The sequence below is a fragment of the Cygnus atratus genome, chromosome 5 (assembly GCF_013377495.2).
Source record: "Cygnus atratus isolate AKBS03 ecotype Queensland, Australia chromosome 5, CAtr_DNAZoo_HiC_assembly, whole genome shotgun sequence".
NCBI classification, from domain to species: domain Eukaryota; kingdom Metazoa; phylum Chordata; class Aves; order Anseriformes; family Anatidae; genus Cygnus; species Cygnus atratus.
In genome coordinates, this window is record NC_066366.1 from 49,240,228 (window position 1) to 49,266,127 (window position 25,900).

General features: G+C 41.5%; 1 protein-coding gene across 5 annotated transcripts; it reads right to left on the reverse strand.

Annotated features, from left to right (window-relative positions):
- LGMN (legumain) lies at positions 1–25,900 on the reverse strand. 5 transcript variants are annotated; one of them, XM_050711103.1, is made up of 16 exons: positions 25,738–25,765; positions 24,118–24,205; positions 22,765–23,158; positions 20,222–20,403; positions 12,427–12,524; positions 11,468–11,549; positions 10,331–10,416; positions 8,405–8,480; positions 7,947–8,009; positions 6,977–7,043; positions 5,164–5,282; positions 4,395–4,484; positions 3,564–3,761; positions 2,710–2,880; positions 1,519–1,586; positions 1–755 (listed from the first exon to the last, which is right to left on the reverse strand). In XM_050711103.1, exons 4-16 carry the CDS (start codon positions 20,357–20,359, stop codon positions 716–718), a joined length of 1,296 nt encoding a protein of 431 aa, XP_050567060.1. In that variant the 5' UTR covers positions 20,360–20,403; positions 22,765–23,158; positions 24,118–24,205; positions 25,738–25,765; the 3' UTR covers positions 1–715. The 5 variants fall into 5 exon arrangements, with proteins under 5 accessions (XP_050567060.1, XP_035395681.1, XP_050567061.1 ...); XM_035539788.2 differs by having other exon boundaries at positions 24,057–24,205; positions 25,738–25,764; XM_050711104.1 differs by having other exon boundaries at positions 24,036–24,205; positions 25,738–25,761.

Genomic DNA, 25,900 nt, shown 5'->3' on the forward strand with positions numbered 1-25,900 from the left:
TAGGTTGATGAAACTGCCAACTTTATTTTTATTCACAGACAATTCCTGAACTGTATGAGGTTTGTGTGTAAATACATTTAATTATAGCATACTGGCACTCTATTTACAGCATTAGATACTTGTGGTTTTTCTTTGGGAAACAATGCTTTCTACCCAAAAAGGTTCTTGCTATTCACAGTTGAACTGTGCTGTTAACATTTGATAGTTCTTGAATGCAATACACTTCTTTAAACTGTTAAGGAGTTAAAGCTTAGAGAACAAACTTTGGTTTCTTCACTCAAACTGTAAATTAGTCACTGTAATGAATTCATTAACATCATCAAAAAAAAAAAAAAGGTAATGCTTAGCAATAGTATACTTTGTTTTCCAAAACTTGAGTCAATGTTTAAATTTCGCATGGATTTCAAATCACTGTTGGTGGCTTGTAGTGTTCATCCAGAGATTCTTAGAGCATCACACTTCAAAACAAATCATCCATCTTGAAGCTCCGCGTGGTCTGACAAAAAAGGCTCTGCCAAACCGCCGGGCTGGTGGCAGGTGGGGATGCGGGGGAGAGTGCTGACAAGTGCTGTACTGCGTGTGGCCTCAGCTCCCAGCACAGCTCCAGGACAGTGGCTGACTCTCTTCGTGGTACATGCATGTGAAGCCTGGATTATTACAGTTATGAAAAGTTACCACTTGCAGTAAGGGTTGCACTGCAAGGCTGCTGTTTCCGTCAATATCCACGGCACACTTGATCCATGGCCAAGCTTATTCTGCAACAGAGAACAATAACAATGAGAATCTTTTCAGGCTCTCTCCTCTCAAACTGTTTCCCAAACTGACTGGCAAAGCAGCTCCTCGCTTTCTGGGTCGCACGTTCACTCTGCGCCTAAACTACCAGTCCTCCCTCCCATTCCCTACCCCTCTGATTTCCTCCCTCCCTTTTCTTCTGCTTGCGTGACTCACAAGGTTCCCATCCCCTCACACGAACTACACCCTCCCAAATCGGAATTTCAACACCATGCTTCCCTTGCCACTACCCCAGCACTTCAGCCTGGACCCTTATTTTCCTGTTTTCCTGCTACAGGATGAGGACCCAGAAGTGCTGTGGTCTTCACAGTCAACAGCTGAGGGGGCAGAGGAGAAAATACAGCAATTCCCAACTCATTTTCAGTGTGACATTGTACAGAAGTTACAGGGCAACACCCATATCCTGTACAACCCATCAGCCATGCTATTTTGAAGTTATGCCATACAGTGGGATCCTCTGACTGGCTTTAATTTCACCTGCGGGTTTCCAACAAGGAAATTAAAGGCTTATTGGGGAACTGGGTGCTTATGAGTGGGAGGGAATAACAATGACGTGTTTTCCAAAATTAGCATTCATAGCTTTAGAGTCAGAACTTTATTAACAGAATGGTCAACAGAGGAGAGAATACACGAGAAGCCTGCAGCGTTACGCTTCATCATCCTATTAGCTTCTGCATTTTTATAGCCACAGACAAAACTACGCAGAATACCTGGGAACCTCCTTACCTGTCAATGGGGTATCCTCCTTCACAGACGTTGACCAAGGCGTACAGCTGTCTCAGGGCATACTCATACTGAAATAAACGTCGTTAATGATTTCCAGGATGACGAGCAGTTATTGTTTATGCAAACTAAGTTGTGGAAGTACTTTAGAGATGCTATTAACATTCAAGGCACTTATTTGCAAGTCTTGATAATCTAGTACTAGACTAAATAGATTCTTCTTCTGTGTACTTCGTTCTTTGAACTTCATTAGGTAAATTCAGCTGTTGCTACACATTACCCCTTTGGGAAGGCCCACCTATCTAACCAATTGCACTCAAAAAAACCCAACAAAAACCCACCAAAGAACCCAATCAAACAACTGCCCCCTCCAAAACACTAAAGAGGAACTAAAAGTTTAACAGAGCTATGTGACCTCCTAGTAGCCTTGCTGATTAGAAGTTCCAGCTGAGAGATTGCTTCTGCTTTTGATTTGCAAATAGTACTTACATCTTGTTCAACTGGCAGCTAATTCCATTGTTTTCTGCTAAAATCAATCTTTTTTGCTGTTGATTCATCCTACCCGTCTGCTTAGGTTACCTTGCCTGACATTGGGATTGGGTTTTCTGGAATGGAAACTGACCTCTGTTATTCTTGGCTAAACAGTGCCTAGCACAACAAGATTTGGTCCTCAGCTCGGATCCCAGGAAGAATAGACGGTAATAAAAGCCCTAAAACAGAAGTTGCTCTTGGGAGTTCAACCCCAAGATATCATGGATATCTTGATAGTATCAGTGAGGCTACTGCAAGGAACTCTGCAACGTGCAATCAGAATAGAGAAATCTGAATGTACTGTGAATTCAGAGTGGTGGTGCTATGTTTCTGTTTTACTAGTAGCGATGCTTTAAGCAGAAATACAACATGACTTACATAATATTGGGATTTCTGGGGAAGGAGCTCCTGAAGGGATACCCTTAACTATTAGAAAGTATTTTTGTTTGCTTTTTACTAAAGGTATTTTTAGTAATCTTCATCTACAAGCATGGTGGAAGTGGTTTCCTGCTTCCAAAAACAAGTCATCCTTTCTCCAGAACTAAGCTGTAAGACTGCCCCCAAGCTAGCTTTTTAATAAAAACTGATTTTGCAGACCTGCTTATGACTACCGTGCTTGTTTTACCAGTATGTGTATCAGGTTATATCTAACACTTGACTTACCAAGGGAGAGTGCCAGTTGAAGCAATGAGCTTTGAAGTGGTTCACCGCTGACTGGTAGCAGTCATAATTGCTGATGGTCAATCTGTCTGACAGAATTTGGTTGGTCTGTTCCCTTGATCCTGTTATTAGGGTAATGATCTTCCGCATGGATTCCTTGATAAATTCTTTAGCCTGAATATAAAACAAGAAGAACTTTAAAACATGCTTTTTCTGAGCCCCAATCTGAAGACTTTGAATTAAATTTCTCATTAAACTATTCTTGGCCTTCAACTCTTTGGATCTTTAAGGGATTCAGTTTTGCCTCTTATATTTGGCACAATCGTCTGGATCTGTCTCTTAACATACAAAAAAACCTACGGAGATGGAAACACTCCTGGTGCACAAAATAACTCATCCTCCTTCTGGAGTTCTGCCAGAAGACAGTACCAATACTGGCTACACTTTTGTGGGAGCTTTTGATCTGGAAGACTTCACTTTTACTGTGACAAGAGTTTCTCTAATACCAATGTGTAACTCCTCCCAGCAAGAATTTCCGTGGAAGGCGATAGGGAATTTCCTGGCAATACAAGCTGTGAGGTTGACTATTGCATTTCCTTATATCTGTCTTGATAATTACTACTTAATATGCCTCAGGGAACAGATCCCTGAATTTTAAGGAAGAATAAACCATCAAACAGAGGTTACCAGTCTGAAGAGTAATTTTGTTACAAATTGCAAAAACTGGAAAAAATCCCACTGGTTCTGGGGTGCGACTTCTGGCATTGCTTATTATTGACATAAATCTGACCTTACATGCAGTGTAGTGGGGTTTTTTGTTGTTTGCTTTTCACTTAGTTTTGGTTTTCTTTACTTACCTCCAGGTGTGTTTTCATCTCTGCAGCAATCTTCTTAGCCTCATACATGTCATTGGTAGCCATCAGCTTCCGTTTCATGATAGCAAGAGGCACATCAGGACTAGGTGTCAGGTCGTAGTGTTCTACAGGTGGCAGTGAAATGGGGGCAGCTTTCTTCCCCATGCCCTGAAACTGCATCACTTTCATAGAGGAGATACTCTGAAAGTTAGAAAATAAACAAATAAACCGTCGAGCAGCTCCAGTAAGTAGTGCATCTTGGCTTTGCTGTGCAAAGCTAAATCTCTAAACTTGTTTTATTAGAAAAAATAAAGAAGTTCATAGGGTTGTAAATTTTTTTTTTCCTCCTTTTTCCAATATCAAGGCTGCCAAATATCTAGGAACTTTTATTTCCAAATCTCTAAAGGGAAAAATATTGTCACGTTAAATAACCTGATATTTTGACAAATATTTAAAGTATTTCTATAAACACGCTGAATAAACCGGACTATTATAAATGATGTATCACCTCTTAGCTCCTCCCGTTCAAGGGAACAACATGCTTTATAAACATTACATGAATATTCACAATATGCCTGGAAGGGGCTACCACACTTCTTACACTTGATTGATGTGAAGAGTTAAATCACAGGCAGAGCTTGGAGGACAACTTGTATCCTGTATTTCCTTTAGCATCAGTATCATCAGCTCTTAGATGCTAAGGGATTTTTTTTGTGTGTGATGAACAGTTTCATTTCCTAAATCAACAGATTACATTGTTTTTAAAGGGACAAATGTGTAAGGCAGAAAAGGTTCTAAAATACATCTGACCAGGAAGCCCACTCACATACATACCTTGTTTCCATACTGCATCACATGGCTGGTGTTGGTACGTTTCTTCACTAGCTGAAACTGCTTGTGGAGCGTTTCTTTTCTTAGATCCTCCTGCATGAAGAAACTTCCATGTAATCAGAACTACTTAAATTCACCTATTATAAAAATGTGAGGAAACCTGGAAAAGGTCTTGGGTGCCAGCTTGTAGAAGGAAGTATAGGGCATGAGCTATACAACCTTTGAAAGACATAGAAGTAAAAATGGAAATGAAAATTGGACAGGATACTCCCAAATTGCTTTTAGTGACCACCTAATCTCCCAGCAAATGTGCAAGAAGGGAGGGGGCTCACATAAGAATCCCAGACTCGTTTCAATATTGCTGTTTTCCATGATGCTAGCAAGTGGGTTAGCTACAGTTCGGTATTTAAGGAGCTCTGATGAAGAGGTAAAACTTACTGAACTGCCCAATTTGTTTAACAAATTTGGATACATTGTCTCAGATTAGTAAATTAAGATGATGTAAACTTGAAACTAGAAGGTAGATAGTTTCTAATCTTACTAATAATATATTTAAATAAATTTAGTTGCCCAAATAAAGATTATATGGTTCTGAATAGTAGACAAATACTTTTATCAACTCCATTTGTTGTTTTCAGTCTCACATGAAAACAAAGATTTTCATAAATCCTTTAAAAGAACTTAAGAACTTTTTTTTTCTTTTTTTTTTTTTTTTTCCTAAGCTTAGTGATATTCATGCATGGAAATGCAGAAACTTTATCTACTAACTTACCATATCTGAATCTTCCATCCAATTCACGCTGTACCAGTCACCAAGATAAGTCTGCCTTTCATCATCATAGTAACATGCATAAGAAGACTCCCTGGGATTGGCAGCAGTTGTTGCATAAACTGTAAGACCGATGGAAAGTAGGTTTTGTTTTTGTTTTGTTTTTAAAACACCCCACCCCCTCCATGATTTATGATATACTAAATATATAATATATACACACGATATATTTGCCTAAGGATTTTGGTTGTCAATCATTTACTTCTAAATAACAGGAAGGAAAGAAGCCTATAAGCCATTTTGTTCATCAGTGTCAGTGCTGTTTAAGAGCTCCTTCCTTGCTGCCAACCGTGCGGTTTGGGGCATTTAAACAAGAATAAGCGCTTCTGGGGGGAAAAAACTGTTAAAAACTACTACGCAAAGAACTGCCGGACAATGAACACTGACAGTCTATATATTCACTTTCTTAATTACAAGGATGAGAATTTGTTTCCAAGCTTAGAATAAATCCTATAAATCATTTCTTATTCCAGAAAATTCTTTTTCTAAGAAATATTCTCTCCAGGGTAACACTCTACACTGAGGGAAAAGCTAAACGAACCTCTACAAGATCTGACCCAAACACAGTGTTTCCAGTCTTCTCTTACACAACAGAAATATTTTAAACACTTCCTTGTAGATATTAATACAAAAGCCACTGTGGCTTTTTGCCGAAGTCAACTCGTAGCATATTTGCATGACTGAAGAAAAGTCCAAGTTTCAGAATGAAAAAAGTTGTGCATGTTCCTCCTATAGCTAAAGTGTTGTTTCCACTTGGGAAGTATCTACAGTTTAATAGCCAAAAAGAGTCTCAAATCCTGTCCGTGCTGTAAAGTGCTCTTTCTTAGCATCTTTTCAAATGCTTACTAAGTAATCAGTTAAACTTTGCAGGTCACAACCGAAGGCCGGCAAAGACAGCCTCCTTTTGTAATACATAAATTGTTAATTTTCCACCTTTGTAAATCAGTAGTAGAGCTAGTAATAAAACCAGTCACCAGACTGGAAATTCCTAACAGAATAAACTTTGAAATATGCTGATTCACTGAGCGTTTTTGAAGAATCTCAGCTATGAACCATTCTGCATGAACTTTCTGTAAATCCCTGACAGGGTGTAAGTCCAGGTGGCTGTTGCCAGACTGCTCCAGGGCCAAAGACCCAGGAAGCTGAGGACAGGCACATGCTTGGGTCTTCCCTGGAATCAGAGCTTCAAAACCACGAGAAAGCCAGAGCATCTGGTCTCTCAGACACGAAGCAGAGCTTGAAAAAGTTGTGACTCCTCATGCTAATGAAGGCTTAGCTCCCGGCTCTACAGCAGAGAGATTAGAAACCCTGAAAAATCAGTGTTCCATTTCCTGTATTACTGCCCAAATCAGGGTAGCAAACTGCTTGGCAACCACGTACCATGGCTGCCTTTGCTACTTAACGGAACCATCAGCAGGAACTTCATCCCTGCTGTTAAATAACGCCGAAGCTGAGAAATGTCAGTATAAACCAGGTGCTACCTGTTAAGGACAACCATGTAGTTTCTGAAAAGAAGTACTTTTTCAACTTCTCATTTGCAAGAAACCGAAAGCCTAGATGGTCTTCCTAGGACTCTGTTAGTTCTTTAAAATGAACTTCTCATAAATGGAAAACATTAATTTCTCTAACTCTTGTGCATCCCTGCTAAAGCTATACATGCAAGCGCCTACAACCTCTCCTTGATACAGTATCTGTTTAGGTCTTGCCTAAGACAGGCTGAGAAATCTAAGTCCATTTAAGTTAACTGATTGCTCACCATTGATATGATCAGCCAAATGATTCATCATAGATCCAGACTCACATGCTTCAATGTAAAACACCATCTATAAAACAGATCAGAGACCTTAAGAAATTCCATGAGCAAATGGAGGAAAGTCCTTCAGTGTTTTTCAACTGTAGTTAGATGGCCTGCCCTGATATCCCTGAAACAAAAGCTATCCATAATGCTATAAAAACAAAACATGAAAGTAAATAGATCCATTTTTCTTTTTTGGGAACTAAACTATACAGAAAAGGGAAAACAATCACAATGAAAAGATGCAATCCGTCTCCATAGAATCCATAGGAATCTAATGACCAATGTGCAAAGCACAAATCAAAAACATGGTCAACCTTTAGGCCCAGCAATGTACCACTATTAAATGTACTATTTCTGGAGCCAATGGCCGCTTATGTGGTCCTAAATACAGCCAGCCATAGTAGACACATTACCACAGAAAGTTGCTTAAAAAAGGCTACCAAATTTTCTAAATATTAGTTTTTCTGCTTAAAACAACTTGTGATGAAATGAACACACAGGATTTTCTAAGAAAAGGTACAGTCTCTTCAGCTACATTAGTAACTGTAAGAAAAACATGAGGCATATCAAACTTCCTGTAGCAAGAGCACAGTCTGAAGCAAACAAAGCACAGGAAGGACAAGTCAGGTATGCATTATGAGGGTGCGGTAGTTATAGATGTTGTTTCTCCACTGTTGGTCAGAACATATACGTTATCGAAAGTCTGGCCTACGGCTGTGCTGCATCAATTGCAAATAGCATCAGTGAACTAAAAGTGAAAAGGAAAAAACTGGAGAGGATCAGTCCTGTAAGTTCAAAATCCTAATCCAAGTTTAATTGCGTGGTACCAGATTCCCCGTGCTTTACGTGACACTGGAACTGAAGACAAACCATGCTCCTCCATGCCAGCTGCTCTTTTAATCACACAACTTCTGATATGCTTCTTTACCTTTTGGTATTTCCTGTGATGATACATGTACCAAATAGTCTTATTCAAGTCCTTCACGTGAAGCTGTAAAATAAGAAGGCCTGTATTAAAACCACTGATGTTCAGCACACACAATTCATTTAATAGTAATAACTACTAACTGTTGTGAATACATTTATTCCTTCCCCTTAATTATATCCACAGTTTTGTACTTCTGAAACACAACATTCTAGTATTTACCACTAGAAAAGAAGCGTAATGGTGCCAAATGATGTATGTATTGCACTAAATAGCCAAGGCATAACCATGTGAAACAGAAACTGGGATAATGAGGAGAATATTGCTCCTTTTTTGCCCCCCAATTCCCAATATTACAGTGCATTGAATGTTTAATGTTTTAGATGAAGTATTTAAGCATGTCACTTGAAAGATTTTTTTTTTTTATGACAAATTCCACAGTACTCCCCCAAAATGCTTACATCATCATCAGGAAAAGCTAGAAGTCCTGGAGCTCCATGGTCAGTGAAATAAACAAATACATGATCCTTGGAACCACTGTAAAGAGAAAATTGCAAACAAATTTTTCTGACCACTCCAACCTAATTTTTACCACCATAAACACTGTCTGCTTATCAATGCCAAGGCATGTCAAAAATTGAAAATAATGCAGCTGAAACACCTCATGCTCTTGGTAGTAATTTTTCTTCCTAAAACATACTACTTTGCGGGCTTATGAGAAGAAGTGAGTATCTGGAGGAGGAATAAAAACGGGGGTAATACGGCTAGTCCCCCAAGCATGGGGGATCAGTCAATTACACCTCATGTTTCAAACTGAAAACTGATTGCTGATCGGGCAGAGGCTGGTACTTGGCAAGTCTACAGCTGTTTTTAATGCTTGTCTGAGGAATCTGTTTTACTGTGGGCATTTTAGTAAAAATTGAATCATTTTATAACTAAGTTATGGTAAGGCACCAGTAACGTGATAAACCATAAAAACTTTTGATAAGATCCTTATGTGTATTTACGTTCTACCTTGCTGTGATCTGTATGGCCTTACATAGCCAGCTCAGCATTGACCTATGTCTCTGCGAAGAACTGATCTATAAACAGACTCACCCATTACACCAGACTGGTATTTGTACTACCTGGCTCTGCAGATGGCTGAGCACTGCATGCTCACAGGTATAGATGCCCTAAGGTCTGCATGGCACACTGTTTGCAGCAGAATTTTATTGCAGTCTAAATCAAATAGATCATGTTTGTGATACTAAGGTCTTGCGCTCTAACAGCCAGATCTGCAAAGGGATTTTTCTTATAAATCACCTGGAAGATTCTCTAGAAGGCTTTCAGGCAGAGGAAAACAGTTCTTGCCCCACCCAAGAGCAGAAGTCAGGGCACTGACTGAAATTCACACAACAGAGCCTAGCAAAGAAAGGACTGGGAGGCATTTTTCTCTCTCTCCCTCTTGACCGTAAGTGCAAAATATTGGGCCAAGGTGAAATGTAAATAACTAAGACTTTAGTAACTGGGTTCAAGTTGTCTTCCTGAGTAGCTAAGAGTCTTTGGCCTTCTGCATATCCACTCCTTTATTTGACTTATAATTTCAAGGTTTTACAGGCGAGGTGTGCTCTGAAGTATTTTTTTTTAATTAGGCTAAAGAATGCTTTATATTTGCTGCTTGGCTCATTGCAGATACTAGAAAAGAACAATCTGGTAACTGTACAGTGATTTATTAACTTTTTACCTATGTGACTTGCATAGATTATTTTCTATCTCAGCTCTTCATGAGGAAGTTTAAACAATTGAGAGCAATAACTTACTCAACTCTTGCCCTGCTCCTTCACTGTTTTTTTTGTCCCCAGTGCCAGGGCAGGACTCTTCTATTTTGGTTCATTGCTTTGTCTCTAAATTGAACTGTTGGATGAAATAGGCACTTATGGAATTTTACTTACTTAGGCTAATTCTTCCAAATGGTCAAATTTATATTTTAAAGTTTTTACAGGAACTAGTATATATAGAAAAATATAACACGATATAACTGTCTGCTAGCAGTACTGTCAGAAATATGCCACACCTTAGAAAATAGGCAACATACTTTTACATCTCACGTTCGTCATCTAAATGACAAATACTTTAATATAGCTGACACTGTCCTCAAGATTTTTTTATACCTTCATTTATACTGGACTCCATACCAACCAAATATCAGCAGTTGCTTGTTGGTGCTAGATAGTTTCAGAACCCAGAACCACTGTATCTCTAATATGAATGACCTGGAATTGCCACCAATAGTCTTGCCACATTCTCGAGTTGTAAAAGGCTCTCATTTACCCTCTTCTTTTGCAGAATTCAGTGCCAATGTACAACTACACATGCAATTATTTTCTAAATGAAACTTCTCTTACCTTTTCAATACTTTTCCTGATCCCACGCCTTTCATTGCTTCAGCATCCCCTCTAAGAACAGCAAGAAAGTTCTTTGGAGTAACATCCTAAGAATTTACAAGGATTTAAATTAAATGTGATCATAAAAACAACAACACAATCTTCATTTAGAAATATGGTTTCTGAAAGTCAGAACCCATGCACGGATAGCAAGTTTAGCTGGCCTTGATGCTCAGGAACAGTACTTCTTCAGTTTCCTGTATTGCTCATATTGGAAGTAATTCCTGTTCCAATACTTCAGCACTTAAAAAAAATAAAAATAAAAATAAAAAGTACATGCCAAGCTGAAAAAGTGCTTTTGTATTAGAATGAAGATTTACTAATTCTGTATAGTTATCATTGGAAATCCACATTTTTGTTCCTACTTAAATTTCTGGGGATAAAAAGAAGTCTTACTGCCACTATGCAACTCAATGGTTGTAGTTTCTCAAGATTTTTGTTCTGGTGGTGAAGCCAAATAAAAAGCTCCTGCCTTGCCCCACTTTCACCTCTCTCTTCATCCCTACATCCAGATCCCTACCATTACATTACGCTGGCAAAAGAATTTCTGGATCTAGTCTTTTAACTGTATTACTGGTATGGTCTGGAATAATAAAAAAAAAAAATCCCTGAAGAAATAATTTTGATTTTAGTTTCACTGACACAGTTTCCCATCTTGAACTTAACACACCACCCTCACCCTTAACTGTTGGGTTGCATGCACAGACCCTTCCTTTCAATCTATCACCACTAGCACATTAGGCACTGATGACTCACTCAGATTCTGAATCATGAAATCACCAAGTGATTGCATTACTCTTCTGACTTAATGAAACAATTCGTCTTACAGAGTTGTTCTTCAGATTGAGCTATAACAATTTTGAATGAAAGACAATGTAAGGATTTGCTTTTACGACCACTGCTTCACTTCCAAACATCTAGTGTTTACATTCATCTAATGATCACTGAACTTTATGCCAAATCATGCATGTGAGTAAGCTGGGGGTTTTACACTATGTGCATTTTAGTGCACATTTAGGCACAGTCTAAAAGGATTTATCCAGAGCACTGGCTAACACTGAACCTTAGCTTCCCTGGGGAATAGTGTTTCATTCCTACCTCCTTTGTATAGTCCTTGGGCACTCCAGCGTACACATCTGTGCCATTAGGTCTATTAATGACAATGCCTTTTGTGGGATTCCTGAAAGTTTAAAGGGACATAAACATGAAGAATTAGTAATGCGCTACACAGCAGCCACAAAACAACTAGAAAAACCTTTAAACTGTCCTGCCTGGCAAGGTTACCTTAGGCAGTACGAGTACTAGTACCATGTGTTGTTAAGTCAACGCAGAATAAAAAGACCTTTTCACTTCAGTCAGTTAATAATGCTCAGCCTCAGTGTCCTTACCCTCACAGTACCTTCAAGTATCCTGCCTCAGATTGTGTAGATTAATTTGAGAATACAGGCAGGTGGTCTGTTATACTATTATTTCCCTGCTTTCACTCTTGTCTTTAATGCCCTTTATTCTCTGCTCCCCCTGCTGCTGTGCATGTGAAATCTGCCGATTTCTGCTGGTTTGTCTCAGCATTAGAGGCTGTATAAGTGAACAGTTTTACATGAAAAGCAATTACACACTCTAGACAGTGACCAAGGACGTGACATATACACTTCCTTGTTCAATCTGCTTTCTGGGGATTAATCAATCTGATAACATCTTTTCAATAAAAGCCTGTGAGTCATATGTTGAGCTTCCCTATGTTTGTGTTTTTAGGTTATCTGTTGAAAACTGTTATGCCTGGAAGCTAAGATCAATTGCTCTCATAACAATGAAGAACTGACAAGGAGCTCTGGAGTCCTCAGTACCAAAACAGATGCTGAGCTGTGGATAAAGGCTTAGAAAGCTCAAGAGCACGTTCCAAAGCAGACTTACTGTGCTAACGGATAAAATGTCTCTATGCATATCTCAGGCAGTTTTAAAAGCTGTTCCTACAAAACTACTACAAATTTAAAAATATTGGTGACTATGGCATATTTGTAGCAGGCATAGTTCGTTACCAGTTCATGTTCAACACTTACTCGTCATTATCTGCAATGTCATCATACATCATGACAATGATCTGTTCATCTGGAATTCCATTTCGGTGTACGATCTGGTACGCATGGCACACGTCTGCCTGGAAGTAAGCAGGTTTTCATTACTAGTTTTAATGGAGACTTTAATGGACCTTTGAGAGCAGAAGAAAAATAGCTTTGCCAACCTAAGATCAAGCTATTGTCCAAAAGGAACTCCATCCTAGTATTTTAATTTCAAATTTAAGAGATTGAGGGTTGTTAGTGGGCTGAAATGCAGAGATTCAATCCAAAACTCCATGTCTTTCTCTAACTAGCAATAGCTGTATTAATAACAAAGACTATGATTAAAATCTCTCCATCTACCTATTTCAAATTCCTATTTAAACAGAATCCAGAAGTTAACTGATACTTGTTATAAATAACAACATTTAACAAAAGGTTCTCAGCAATGTTCTGAATTCTGCAAGGAAATCTAAATGAAAACGTTGTGCACTGACAGACAGATTCAAAGCAGAGGAAGGAGTTGGATTTCCACCAATTTCAATTAGTTCTGCACCAAGCCTGCATGAATAAGCATTAAAGACTGTCCTTGGCTTAAACAAGTACAGTTTACCAATCTCAACTCTGCAAAGATTTGGTTTTCGTTTGTTGGTTTCTTTTGTTTGTTTTTAATTTTGTTTTACTACAAAACAAAACTTTGTTATTAATTTTAGTTAAGGAAAAATTCCTTTTTAATTATGTATTTCTCATAAAGTGACACTACAGCAAGTTCAGGGCAAGAAAACAGATTTCAGTGGAAACCAGAATTGCAGGCTTTCTATTCAGGCTATTTTTCTGACCTGTACAGGATATGAATAAGCACATTTTCTTTATAGAACCGTCTTCTGATGGCACAGAAACAACAATACTCATTAAAGCACTATTACAGTAAAGTATGAACCTCTACCAGAATGTTAAATTCATAGTGCCCTCAGCAGATAATAATTTTTTATTATTATTTTTGACTTGCAGCCTGTGAATGACTGAACAGGTTATCAGCAATCACACTTAAACTCCTGAACTACAACCCACCACATGTAAGAAAACCTGTGCAGATTTAATAGAAGAAATCTCACCTAACAAATAAAACTCCAAATGTAGGCAAGAAGCAAGCTTTAAAACTTACTTCTGCAGAACTAGTCTAGTTTGCTAATTCATACACCAAACTAAAGTGGCTTATGTGGACCTCCTAAACTTTAATTGGCTTAGGCGCGTTAGCGATTTCCACTAGTTTAACTAAAAAGATGCTGTAAAATCCTACCACTTTAAAATCCTTCATCTCCCAAGTGTGGCTGAAAAACAGCGGGCAGTTGTGCAAGACTCTGGGAAGGGCGAGGCACATTCACTATTAAGGAACTCTCCCACAGCAAAATCTCTTTACGCAACTAACGCTGAACGTTAAACTATCCTTCCTAAAGCAGTTCCATATCCTACTACACGAGTCAGGCTAGGCTCTCTCCCACCTGTCCCAGGCAATCTGCACTGTTTAGAGTTCCCCATTTCCTTGTACAGCACTATGGCAGCTGCTGCGTCGACAAGGCAAAGGCAGAGGTTAAACCCATGCGATACAAAACACTGGAGCGCAGATTTGACTACACACGTATTTGATTTTCAGAAGCAAGTTGGGCAAAAGTAGTAGAAAACATTCATCTGGGCTTCTCTACACAGACTGATGAGTAGACAGATCATGGATCTCCTCTCACCCTTGAGACAGTACTCTGCTTCTGTTAGGCTGACAGAAACAGCTACAGGCTGGCAACACAAGGAGATGCTTAGGCTTATTATAGTGGCAAAATACTAACATATTCAACTAGCAAGTGTCTGTGCTCCCGTAGATACGTGGCTGGCCCACAGAAACTTCGGAAGTGCTCTAAATTAATACCCAAGTACCCAAAATTAGTTCAGCTTTATAAATGAATGTTAACAGCTTTTTTTGGTCTCCTTTTCCTTCTGATTCATTGACTGTTTGCTCACTATGTCTTGTCTCACTCAAATCTTGGTGGTAAATTTAAATGGGCCATATTCCCTACTGTGGATGGAAACAGATCAATTTGATCAATTCCCAACAACCTTAATTTATGCCTGCTTGGGGTTTGTCCCAACCTTTTAAGGCTTCTGCTAAGAGAATTGTGCCTCCTGGTAATGCTATGGTACTACCAGCATAGGCTAGAGTAGCAAAAATACATTTTGCTGCTAGAATTCCTTTGGCTTAGCTAGAATAGTTTAGAGCAAACGACTTTTCGTGTGTAAAGTTAGCTGACCAGACAAGCCACCTTTGATGCCGGTCATATGCTTGTCCTGTTTCCTCCCACACACAGAAAAAAATAATCTCTATAAAACCAGAATAGAAACAGCCTGCTGCTAGAGTAGGGAGGCATATGTGAATCTAACTATTTCCTGTTGATCAGTAAGTGCCTATCAAATATTGCTGTTTAAGCCTTGTTTCTTCCAGAAATATTTGTGGCATGGCTATACATGTATAACACCATAAAAGAGACAGCTAACATTGTTCCAGGTCTCTAGCTGGTGTTATTCTTGTTGACTTTCTACATGACATGAATGCTATGAACATTTACTGTATAAAATCATCACCAAATGCAAGTCATGCTTTTGTGGTCATGATTCGGTGTGGGTAGCAGCTGCCCTGTTATCAAGAGCAGAGAAGAAGAAGAGGGAGAAGGTATATATAGCTGTACAGCTGCTCCTGCACAACCCAGCCCAGGTGCCAGGCGTAATGGAAACTGTTAGTGGAATAGTTCAGATCTTTTATTCCCAAGTTCCTCTAAACCTGTTGCTACACCAGCAAATTACTATGGAAGATCTATGCTTAAATTCACTTCAGTAATTAACTCTTAGATCTTGAAATCATGGGGATCGGAGGTGGAATTCCCCTATTTTCCTGGAATGGGCATTTGGAGAAAACTCTAAAAGAACACAACAGCAACAAAAAGGCAACCATCCTCACTCTCCTCTGTCATAAAGCTGTTTAAACATTTGAGTGACACAGCTTTTGAGCCGAATTTTTTTTGTTTGTTTGTTTTTTTGACAGGTCTGAGAATGTTGTCAAAACGCTTCTTGATCTCCAGCAGGCTCGATGCCATGACCACATCCCTAAGGAGCCTGTCCCAGTGCCCGACCACCCTCTGGGTGCAGAACCTTTCCCTAGCACCCAGCCTGACCCTCCCCTGTCCCAGCTCCATGCCGTTGCCTCAGGTCCTGTCGCTGTCCCCAGAGAGCAGAGCTCAGCACCTGCCCCTCCGCTCCCCTCGTGAGGGAGCTGCAGGCTGCCATGAGGCCTCCCCTCGGCCTGCTCTGCTCTGGGCTGGAAATGTCAGCCATGCTTCATTCCTGTCCTTAACCATCAGTCAATCAGCCAAAACCCACAACTGTATTAAGGATTTAGGAAAGCTTTTCCCATAGCTTCACTTACAATTTGATAAGCACAGTAAGGAAAAGCCAATTGAAGCTGAGTAGCCAAGGCATCCTTTATGTCCATTAACTGAATGACTGGAGAATTTATACAGACCGTCCTGAACAAAGTAACTGCTCTGGTTCATAGTGTCCAAAACTTTGTCTAAGTACAATCCCTGACCCATAAAGCTCACTAAGTGCACGACTAAAAACAATGACCAGAAATAAAACCATGTACGCAAATTTAGAAGTTTCTATTTTCAGCATTTTAATTTTGCCAGATTTTTTTAAGCTATGTTTCCTCCTTGAGTATGTGCTCTGCCTTTAGCAGGACTGCATTTCACAGCAGGCTTCTCCATTGACACTGTTCATTTTTGCCTTTTGGGGTATCCAGACAGAATTGGTCTGTCTCTCCTCTTGATCTATTTGTAAAACCAACTTTGGGTTGGAGTTAGCTGGTACAATCACAGCAGTAAGAACAAGGAGCACTGTTTTTGTCTAATCAAAAATACTAAAGATATGGGTAAAAACACTGAAGAACAGAGAATCACCAAGCATAAGGCTATACATAGGCTAGCTCTGTAATAACAGGGAGCCTACCACATTAGGCTGTATATTATACAAAACATTTAACATTTGTGTTAAGAACTTGATCAGATAACTGTAGAAGACAAGTTTTGATCATCCTGATGTGGAAACAGTCCCAATTCAGGCATCAAAACAGAAAACAAGTGCCCTGCAAGGTGTGAATCTGAAGCATAGATAAGTGCAAACAGTGGCTTTTTTCCTTATCTTGCCTACACTTGAGGTTTGCACCACTGACAGCGGATTCCGACCACTGACAGATAAGTCTTAGAAGGAGTTTCAGATTCCTTGAGGTTACAGGTGCAAACTAATTTTCTGCAGGGTCTGCGCAGTCTTTACAAATTTACTGCTCCTGGAGTCTGTACAGTGTTCAACGATGGACTACTTTCCCAACAAATTTTCATGTATGAAATTAGAGACATTTTTGAAAGTGAACCTTCTCCCCCTCCTTTTATGGTTGCATAGTCAGACGAACACATCCTGTCACCAGGTAACTACTGCGGAAGGTAGCAGAGTACGTTTTGACTGTGCTGTGTGCAGACAGCATGCAAAACAACTGGAGCTCTCAAAACATTAAGTGTAACACATACATGCAGTGTTATGTATTAACTGTACACCGAACAGCTGAACTGAGCAATTGAAACCCAGACATGTGTCAGCTGAGGTTTCAGCTTACAAAGGGATATTATGAGTGCTTAGTGGCATTTAGGAAATAGTGTCCAGTCTGGTAACAAGTAACAGTCACACTGAGTATCTACTTACAGGAAGATTCACACCTACAAATTCTTTTGTATGCAGGCTAGATCAGAGAGGTTCTGAGGAAGAAAGGCAAGGGCAGGAGGAAAGTGAATTAGAATACAATGTATTTTCTTCTGCAATTTTTCCTTTGGAAAGTAGAAGAATTACAAAGAATCAAGCAAAGAAATCAGCAATTCTGAAGCACTGCTTAGTTTTCTGTTAGTACACCTATTACTCTACTGAAAATTATTATTCTACCGAAACTTGTATGTTCACTGTAGCACAACTTTCGTGACGAATGAAGTACAGGACTGGAAGTTCAAGTCTGATTTGTGGTTCCACTGAACATGTCATTTAAACACAGTGCTTCTGCTTCCCTAGCTGGAAAGTAGGGACTACTAACACATGCAAAGACCTTAGTGATCAGTCTGCATAACATTTCTAAAAGTCTGTAATAACTCCTGAGTTCTCTGCAGTACCTTTCCTCCTCTGTCCAACTCTCCTCAAAAGTACCTATTGTTCAGCCAGTTTTGCAGGGAAAAAGTTTTCCTAAATTTCTGATACCTGAGACACCCTTTTCCGGCTTACGCTTTGTAGCACGCACACAGTTCCGTGACTAGCTGCTGGGCCTGTCACCGAGTATGCCCTCCTACCGTGGCTGCTCACTCCTGCCCAGCCCCTAAGCTTGGCCAAAAGAGGCAGCTAGACAAGACAGCACAGGCTTCTGACGCGCTGCACCTCCTGGGAATTAATTCTTTTGTAAGAAGCTAGGCACACTGACTTGCCCGGAACAGATCGGTAGGAGCTCAATCCCATTGTGAAGGATCCTTCACGCTGACTCTTATTTTATGGCTCTGATTTCATAACTTTGACGGGATTCTTAATGGTGTTCTAACTTTTGTTCCAAACGCTAATACTATACCTGAAACAAGATGTAGAGGTTAAAATACAGACGTTTCTAGGATTTAAATATTACAGATATTTTGCATTGCTAGTCAATGTTGTCTCCAGAAATGAAAGTGCTCAAAGAAACCCCATTCTCAATTTTCTAACCCTGAAAAGTATTTACTTAACTATCAGCAAGTGACCACACTCAAAAGTTAATTTGCTGGTGTGAAATTCTGACTTAGCACTGGACACAAACACTTAAGCGTACATCTTGTGTCCTTCATAACTTTCTTATACCTGGCAGATGTACTTGCTATTGAAGGCCCACCCGCAGAACTATTAAAACCTGGGCCACTGCAGAAAAGGAATTCTCGTGAACCACAGCTTCCAAAAAGTGATTTTATTTAAGAATAAATGTTACAGCATTAACTCCTCCTAGTGGAAAGGAGCCAATGAGACTGGTTATAGAGCAATGCAACAACCAAAGCACAACTCAGAATAATTACACTTAGCCACGCCAGGAGGGGCAGCGATAAGTACAACACTAGTGTTTTTGCAATTGTTTTCTGTTGAGATTTTAGCTTTAAAAATATCTTCCTTCAGATTTCATTTGAAATAGGAATAGTCTATGATAAGGCCAATAATATATCACCTATGGTTATCAGGTAATGGTTACAGCGCAAGGAGCTGCCAAAATCCCTAAAGCCAGTTTGTCCAAGCATTACGCTAGCATTTGCAAGTAACAGGTTCTTCTTCAAGCACAAGAACGTTGTCAGTCTGGTTCACCAAGCTTTAAGCTCATTACTGCACAGAAAGTACCAAACCAACTGTGAGTGGAGAAGGAGGAGAGGCATAAGTATAAAACCCAGCATGCACAACAAACACAAGGTAGGTTTCTTTCTCTCTTAATCCACAGAAATGAAGAAGATAAGGTCTCACTATATTTTTAATGCAGCTGCCTGTAGAATAATCATTACTTAGCAAGTTTCAAGAGTTCAGCAGGTCAGTTCGATATATGTACCCAGACCATTTACTACAGCCTAACTTCTAAAATACTGGTTTTGTACACTAGTGTGTCAGTCTCTGTTCCACCTTAACTAACAATAGTCTAGGAAAATATTTTTCTAACATTTAGAAACATACAAATGTATGCTTTAAGTCAGAATTAAATGGACTGTGTTCACCATGAAAGCAAGATGTTCCCGTCTAACAAAGACCATGTTTAAGTGTAGATGAAATCTGTTTAAGGGATTGCCCAAGAATTCCCCAAAGGAAAAAAACTGCGGTAGTCTCCTGACTGCTGATTATAAGCCTTGAACTTAATCAGAGTTAAGTCACAGTCCTGTCCATCCTGACACTCGCAATCAGACCATAATTCCACAACACGGGCTTTGACAGCAGTGTCAATTTTCAGAGTTCCTGTTTCCTTCTCTCCTCTTTCCACCCTGCACCCCAGTGCACTGTGCCCTTGTTGTGGCAGCACAAGTCTGTAGCCATGAACTGCTTGCCTTAGAACACAGTGAGCAAACTGATTCAGGCTAAAAAGAACCCTCGTCCTTCACCCCACAAAAACATACTGTAGATATACAGCCTTAGCCAAGACTTTTGCTGGCAGAGAAGAAAGGGAGATATTTCATAATGTTAGGATATAAGAAATCAAATGGACAGAAACATGCATGTCTCTCAAAAATGAGGTTTAATTCTAGACATCACTTATTCACCTGCAAGTTGGGGTCCGATGCTCTAGCATGGTAATGGAATATTTAGCCTAAATGATACAGGTCTCCCAAGATACAGAAGTATGACTACAGGAAGAATATACCTCCTACTGCTAATGACAACTTTTCAAAAGATGAAAGGCTGGACAAAGTTGTAAGCAAATAAATTCAGATAGTAGAAGGAAAAGCAGAGGGTAATTCTTGGGATGAGAATGACAAGAAAAGAGCAGGCTGTGCATGAATCTTGTTGCTGTTCTTTTAGAATACTTCACACACTCCTGGAAGTCCAGAAGTGGAAGCACTTGCCCAAATGACGTAAGGGCTGAGCTAACCTAGGTAGCTACCATCTCCCTGCACATCCCAGGGCAGGCATTTTCTGGAGCGTGGCAGAGTCGGCATGTGGGACCAGTGGTCCTTACCTGGTGTCGATAGTTGTACCAGCCGTTCGAACCTGCAACAATCACCACCCAGTGCTTGCCTCCATCTTCAGGTTCTTCCAGGGGGAACGTGCTGATGCCCAGAGCACAGCCCAGCAACACAACCACTTCCAAAATCATCTCTCTTCTTTATTTATTCCGCAAATGGGAGGAAGAAAAAATCCCTAGTGAAGAAGTTTGAGAGAAATAGATCAGAGGACATCAGTCAAAAAAACAAACCCAAATCAAACAGCAGCAGTAGCACAACTAGATGCCCTTCTTGTGTGTGCGTGTGTTTTAAGGACAATTCAACCCACAGTATAATTTCTGGTCAGATCTTTCCTTAGCACCAAGCTGCTACTAGTTACAAGACTTTTCTGTCAGCGTTCAAATCTAACTGAAAGCAGTTCTGAACAGTACAACCAAGTCTTTCAGCTCCCTCTGGTTGTTTTGTTCTATAGTAGCTGCCAGTGACTAAAATCTCTAACACAGAACAAGTACCACTATCAAGCATTTCACAGATGAAACTTTTTCAGGGTAATACTGTTCTCTTGGTCTTTTCTGCTTGGATAATTTACTGGTTTCTACTGACTGGCAACGAGCCCAGTATCATCAAGTCAAATCCCTGGTGATGTGGGCACAATGATGCACAGACATGGAGAACTGCTCGGGAGTGCGAGGTCAGAGGGCCACAAAAGCTCTCTGTGCCCACAGCACCAGCAAGGGTGGGGACAGCCCTTAGTGCTGTTTTGCACAAGATACAGCCCTCGCTGCTGAGGCTGGGGGGAAGTGCAGGCTGTGAGAGCCTCATGCTATTTGTGCAACCTGTTATGCTGGTGGAGAGCAAATGTGAACGGGTACCACATGAAAGAGCAGTATTCTCATCTCTTTTGCACAATGGTTAAGCGTACGCACAAGCTGCACAGTGACAGAGTAAGGTCTGAGCCTGTGAACCCAAATTGAGAAAACCAGAGCCAGAGAAGAGTTTCGAGTCCAGGCAGAAATGGCACTTTCAGCTTTCTTAAGAGGACTACAGGTAGTGTCCCTACTAGTCAGCTGCCTGAGCACCTTGATCGTCTGATTAAGTCTGGTATAAAACCAAACCATCTGACCATAGCTAACAAAAAGTTTGCTTTTTTGGTCGGGGGTGAGTAGGAGTAGGGTTATGTTTACCTGTCACACAGTCTGCTGCATCCAACGTGCCATCCTAAAGCAAAGTCCCTCCTCCAAGAACTGCAAGCTCTTGGCTGGGATTTGATACTGGTCTGGTTACAAAACCAGATTCTGGAGGTTGATCACTGCTCATATGCACATAAGAGGTTTTTGTAAGGGTGGAACAGTCTACTTAGCGTGGCTTTTTCTGGAACAAAAACTGGGAACTCCCCAAACGTACTGTGTGATCAGAAAGCATAACGCCAAAGCTGCCACTATGCCAAATAACTAAACAGTATCGAAGTCAGTATTGGTTCACCACACTACGCAATATCAGTTCCACACAGCCAGAAACATCCATGTGCAGCCCCTCAAACGGGGCTGAAACAGAGAAGTACCCAGCCTGCTCCCAAAGCAGCTGCGTATGGTGAAGGCTGCTCACGTAACGTGTAGTATGGCTCCTTCTACGACTGGATCTTCTCGTCACCAAGAGAAGCAATGTAGGTAGTAACAGGAAAGAAACATTATAAATATTTTTGAACTTTTTGTTTTCCTTTTTAATGGAGCTAGCACAAAGTGAAGGAAGTCATGTTAGCACACTGTTTATTCTACAGGAAGAGCTATTACCACACCAGTGAACTCCAGAACAGAGAAGGAAAAACAGAACCAAATGTTAAGTGCTGTGACAACGCTACTTCCCAAAACTCATTTGAATCTAGTACACTTATCTTTCTGGAATAAACCACTGCTGGCACTGTCTGCAAGCACGAGATTTGGGAGCAAGAACAATACTTGATAACTTACCAATACAGGGTTTGCTGAATTATTAGCTACTTCAGCAGTTAGATGTACATGAAGGAATGAGCAGTAATTTCCTGCAATTTGATAGACAACTGCAATCTCTCATGTTGAGCTGCAGTTGTAAGTTCTTGTCATGGTGCTGCCATAGAATTTGTATGCCAAGTCTGCCTTGTCACTTCTTCAGACGGCTCAGATAACACACTAACAACTGCCTTGAAGATGGGCTTTGCCTACAACATCCAGAAAAAACCACCACCTATTCCATTGCCTGTATCACGGCTGAGAGTCATACCAAGTTGTTCAAAAGTTTTGTCAAGTGCCAAAACGTGCCACGGACTAACAAACCTATTCCTCCCCAACATTCAGTTTCAGGGATACCTAACTCCTGAAATATTAGACAAGAAAAGGAAAATCAATGTATTTTAGACCGTACACATAGAGATCTTAACTGAGTTTGACACGCTGGAATATAAAGCCAAGTTTCATGTGAACAGATCCCTCAAAGCTCAGCATTTGTTTCACACAAAGAAATCTCTTCCATGTTAATTAAAGCATAACTTGTCACTTCTCCAGCTAAAATTGTTCGTACTTACAGGAGAAGCACAAAGAGGAAACAACCAGTTCGAGTGATCACTGAAGGGCTGGAGATCCTGCCACGTGAGGCTTAGTTCTTGGAGATGCAAACCACAAATTCAAATTCAGTGGGTGCCAGGAGAAGCCGCGGCGCTGCCAGCCGCTCGCTGGGCAGCACGGTGCGAGGGCAGAGCCTGGCAGAGAGGCACCCGGCGCACAGGGATGGCCGCTGCTGGCTGGCAGCTGCTGGCACGCCACGCAACGGAGTAGCTTCAGAGAAAACACGTTACTGAGGGCCGTGGGCTGAACTGGAAACAGTTTGGGTGTCTCAGCCGACGGATTCACAGCCTGGACCACGCTAACGCAGAGCTCTTGTCGCCAGGACCCCAGGTGAGCAGGACACGGGCGCTCCAGCTGCCAGCCCCGCGGCACAGAGGAATGAATGAAGACTGAATATTGAACAAAGACTAAGCTACCAACCCGCTCAGGCAACCCCTCCACAAGGAACTGAACAGCCTCCCACGCGGCACAAGGATATGCAGATCCTCACATTTCTCACCTCTGCCGACACAACGTTGGGAATGGTACAGAAGTGACGGGAAAACAAGTGCCAAGCAATGTTTGTGCTGTGTTATTAGAAAGCCATCCGTGTTTTGTCATGGATTATTTAGGATAGAAAACACTCCTCTCTTACAGTCTCTAATGATGTAATCCCACTTATCTTTTTCCTTTACTATAATTAAATCATATTAACAATAGAAAGGGGGAAAAAAAAGAGCCTAGACACATCGCAGTGCATTAATAAGACACAATTAACAAATGCTCTGTTCCCCAAGGTTTCTCGAGCAGCTTTTAAGATAGGCTTAACCATTAAACACACGTGCAGTGGGAATAGGTCTTTCATTTCTCGTTTCCAAACACTAGAGAAAAATAAATACATATTTCTGCTTGGCTTAAAGAAAGCCTTTGATTGCTCAGGCAGTCAATTTAAAAAGATTGCGTTCTGGGTTGTGTTGAAAGAGTACTTGACCCACAGTTGAGAAGAGAAAGTTCCCGTCACATGCTATGTCTTCAGGTTGTATTAGAAGAGAAACCAGCTCGGCTGACCAGCTTACCACAGGCACGTAAATAGCCTTTTTTTTTTTTTTTGAAAGCAAGGAATAAAATATCTGTCACAAGCCATCCTAAACGCATGCAAAGCAGGAATCTTACTACACAAAACAAACGTGATCAGAACTGAATCAATCGTGATCAACCGATCAAACATTGCAGAACTGAAAATTCACAAGACCATTTTAGAGCTTTGGCTGACCCTCCAGAAATAGGAAAGGATTTCATCAGCTCTTCCTCGCCTTCCTAGTGGAAGAGTTAACCTTGCTTTGGAGACCATGTCAGGAGAAAGGCACATCTCGCAGACATGGCGGGTTCAGCATCCGATCCACGCACACAGGACCACAGCACCTACAAGCACAGTTTGCACGGCCCCGGTAAGGAGCGTGACCAGAGTAATTCACTCACCTCTTAAAACCTGCACGTGCTCCCTGAGGTCCCTTAGCCATTTTGCATGGCATTGCTAGCACACTTCCCTGACTTACTATCAGAGGGATGCTTAGCAGCGCCTCTGGAAGCAGCCAGGTCTGCTAGAATAATTCTTCGGGCCAGCAGCCTGCTCCCTCTGCGTCCCCAGCCTTTCCTTTGCAAAGCACTCCACTAAGATCAAAAGTCTCAGAGCAGCAAGATACCAGGTCATGCTACAGAAAGTACTCGTGTTGATCAAAGTATTTTCCACTGGTGTTTAGAGAGATGTTGACACCTCAGTAGCTTAAACTCCAAATAGCTCAAGCACAGCCTCTAGGAGCTGCATAAACAGAAGCCGTATGCACGTTTTCCCTTCATATGAATTAACAACAATCTTGGAGAAAAAGAACAGCCTTAGCTAATCAGCTGATCACTCCAGTTCTTGGAAATCTTTTTTTTTTTTTTTTTTCTTTCAGCTGCTGTTCTTATGACCTTTAGTTTTCAAAACGTTTTTATGACCTTTTAGTTTTCAGACTCAAGGCACAATTCCTTTTCCCAGCTAGTGTTTGCACACCGCCAGTCCCCGCGACATTTAGGTGCTGATTTCTGCAAACCACGCGACTCGTGGTAGCCCTCCTCACAAGGACCTGCTGCCTGCAGAGCTCCATCAGCAATATTCTACCTACTTGTGCTGTCCGGCCCGCAGGCTGAAGTGCCAGAACCGCCTCAGCCCCTGCAGAGTTAGTCTGATTTTCTCCGTACACTTGCGGAGGAAGGAGAAGTCTTTATGACCGCAGCCTCCGATCAGCTACGTTTTGAAGGAGACGGAGATTAGGGTCTCTGTTGCAATACAATTATTTACAGAGACTACAAGTAAATGAATCAGCTTAATTGATTAGGACTAATGCATGTAGCGGCTAATATAGCTTCAGAAGATGTATGAGCCATTTGTAATGCAAAAGCAAGGAATTCATTACCACGTTAACTCAGAACAACTTAGAACATTTCAAACGCTAAATCAAGGCACCCGAAAGCAACTTTAAACTCATCCCGCTGCTTGCAGGCTCCTTTCCCTCAGCAGCAGAGAGGCGGCACCATTTCCCAGAGGGAAAAAATAGAAAAAAAAATAAAAAGAGGCATAGTGCGAGGACGCTTGCTGTGACGGTGACAGCCTGCCGGACCCGTTCCCGGCGTTATTTCGAGCACTTCGGGACAGAACCGAGCAGCTCTGCCTGATGCGGCAGCTCCCCACACGCCTCCCAGCCCCCCGGCGCGCTGCCCCGCGCTAATTACGGGGGTAATTAGTTCCCTCATCGGGAGCCATTAACCCCCCCACGGCGTAACAAGGACCCCCAAGCCCCACTCTTGCTCCCCCCGCCCGATGCCTGGGGCCGGGGCCGGGGCCGGGGCCGGGGCCGGGGCCCGTGCCGCCGCCAGCCCCGGCCCCCTCCCGGCCCGGCCCGGCCCGCCCTTACCGCGCTGCCTGCGGGCCGCGGGCGCTGTGATTGCGGCGGGCGCGGCGCGGGGCGCACCGAGGCCACCGCGGGCCGCGGCGGGCGGGCGGGGGCTGGCCCCGGCCAATGGCGGCCGGGCGGGGGAGAGGCCGCGACGCCCCCGCCCCGCCGCACTACGCGCCCC

Coding starts and splice junctions, on each gene's coding strand:
- LGMN (XM_035539787.2), bottom strand. CDS start 20,359: ATGATTTTGGAAGTGGTTGTGTTGCTGGGCTGTGCTCTGGGCATCAGC. Junction 7,044..7,946: donor ATCACAGGAAATACCAAAAG/GTAAAGAAGCAT, acceptor TCTGTTTTATAG/ATGGTGTTTTACATTGAAGC. Junction 3,762..4,394: donor TGATGCAGTATGGAAACAAG/GTATGTATGTGA, acceptor TCTAACTTTCAG/AGTATCTCCTCTATGAAAGT.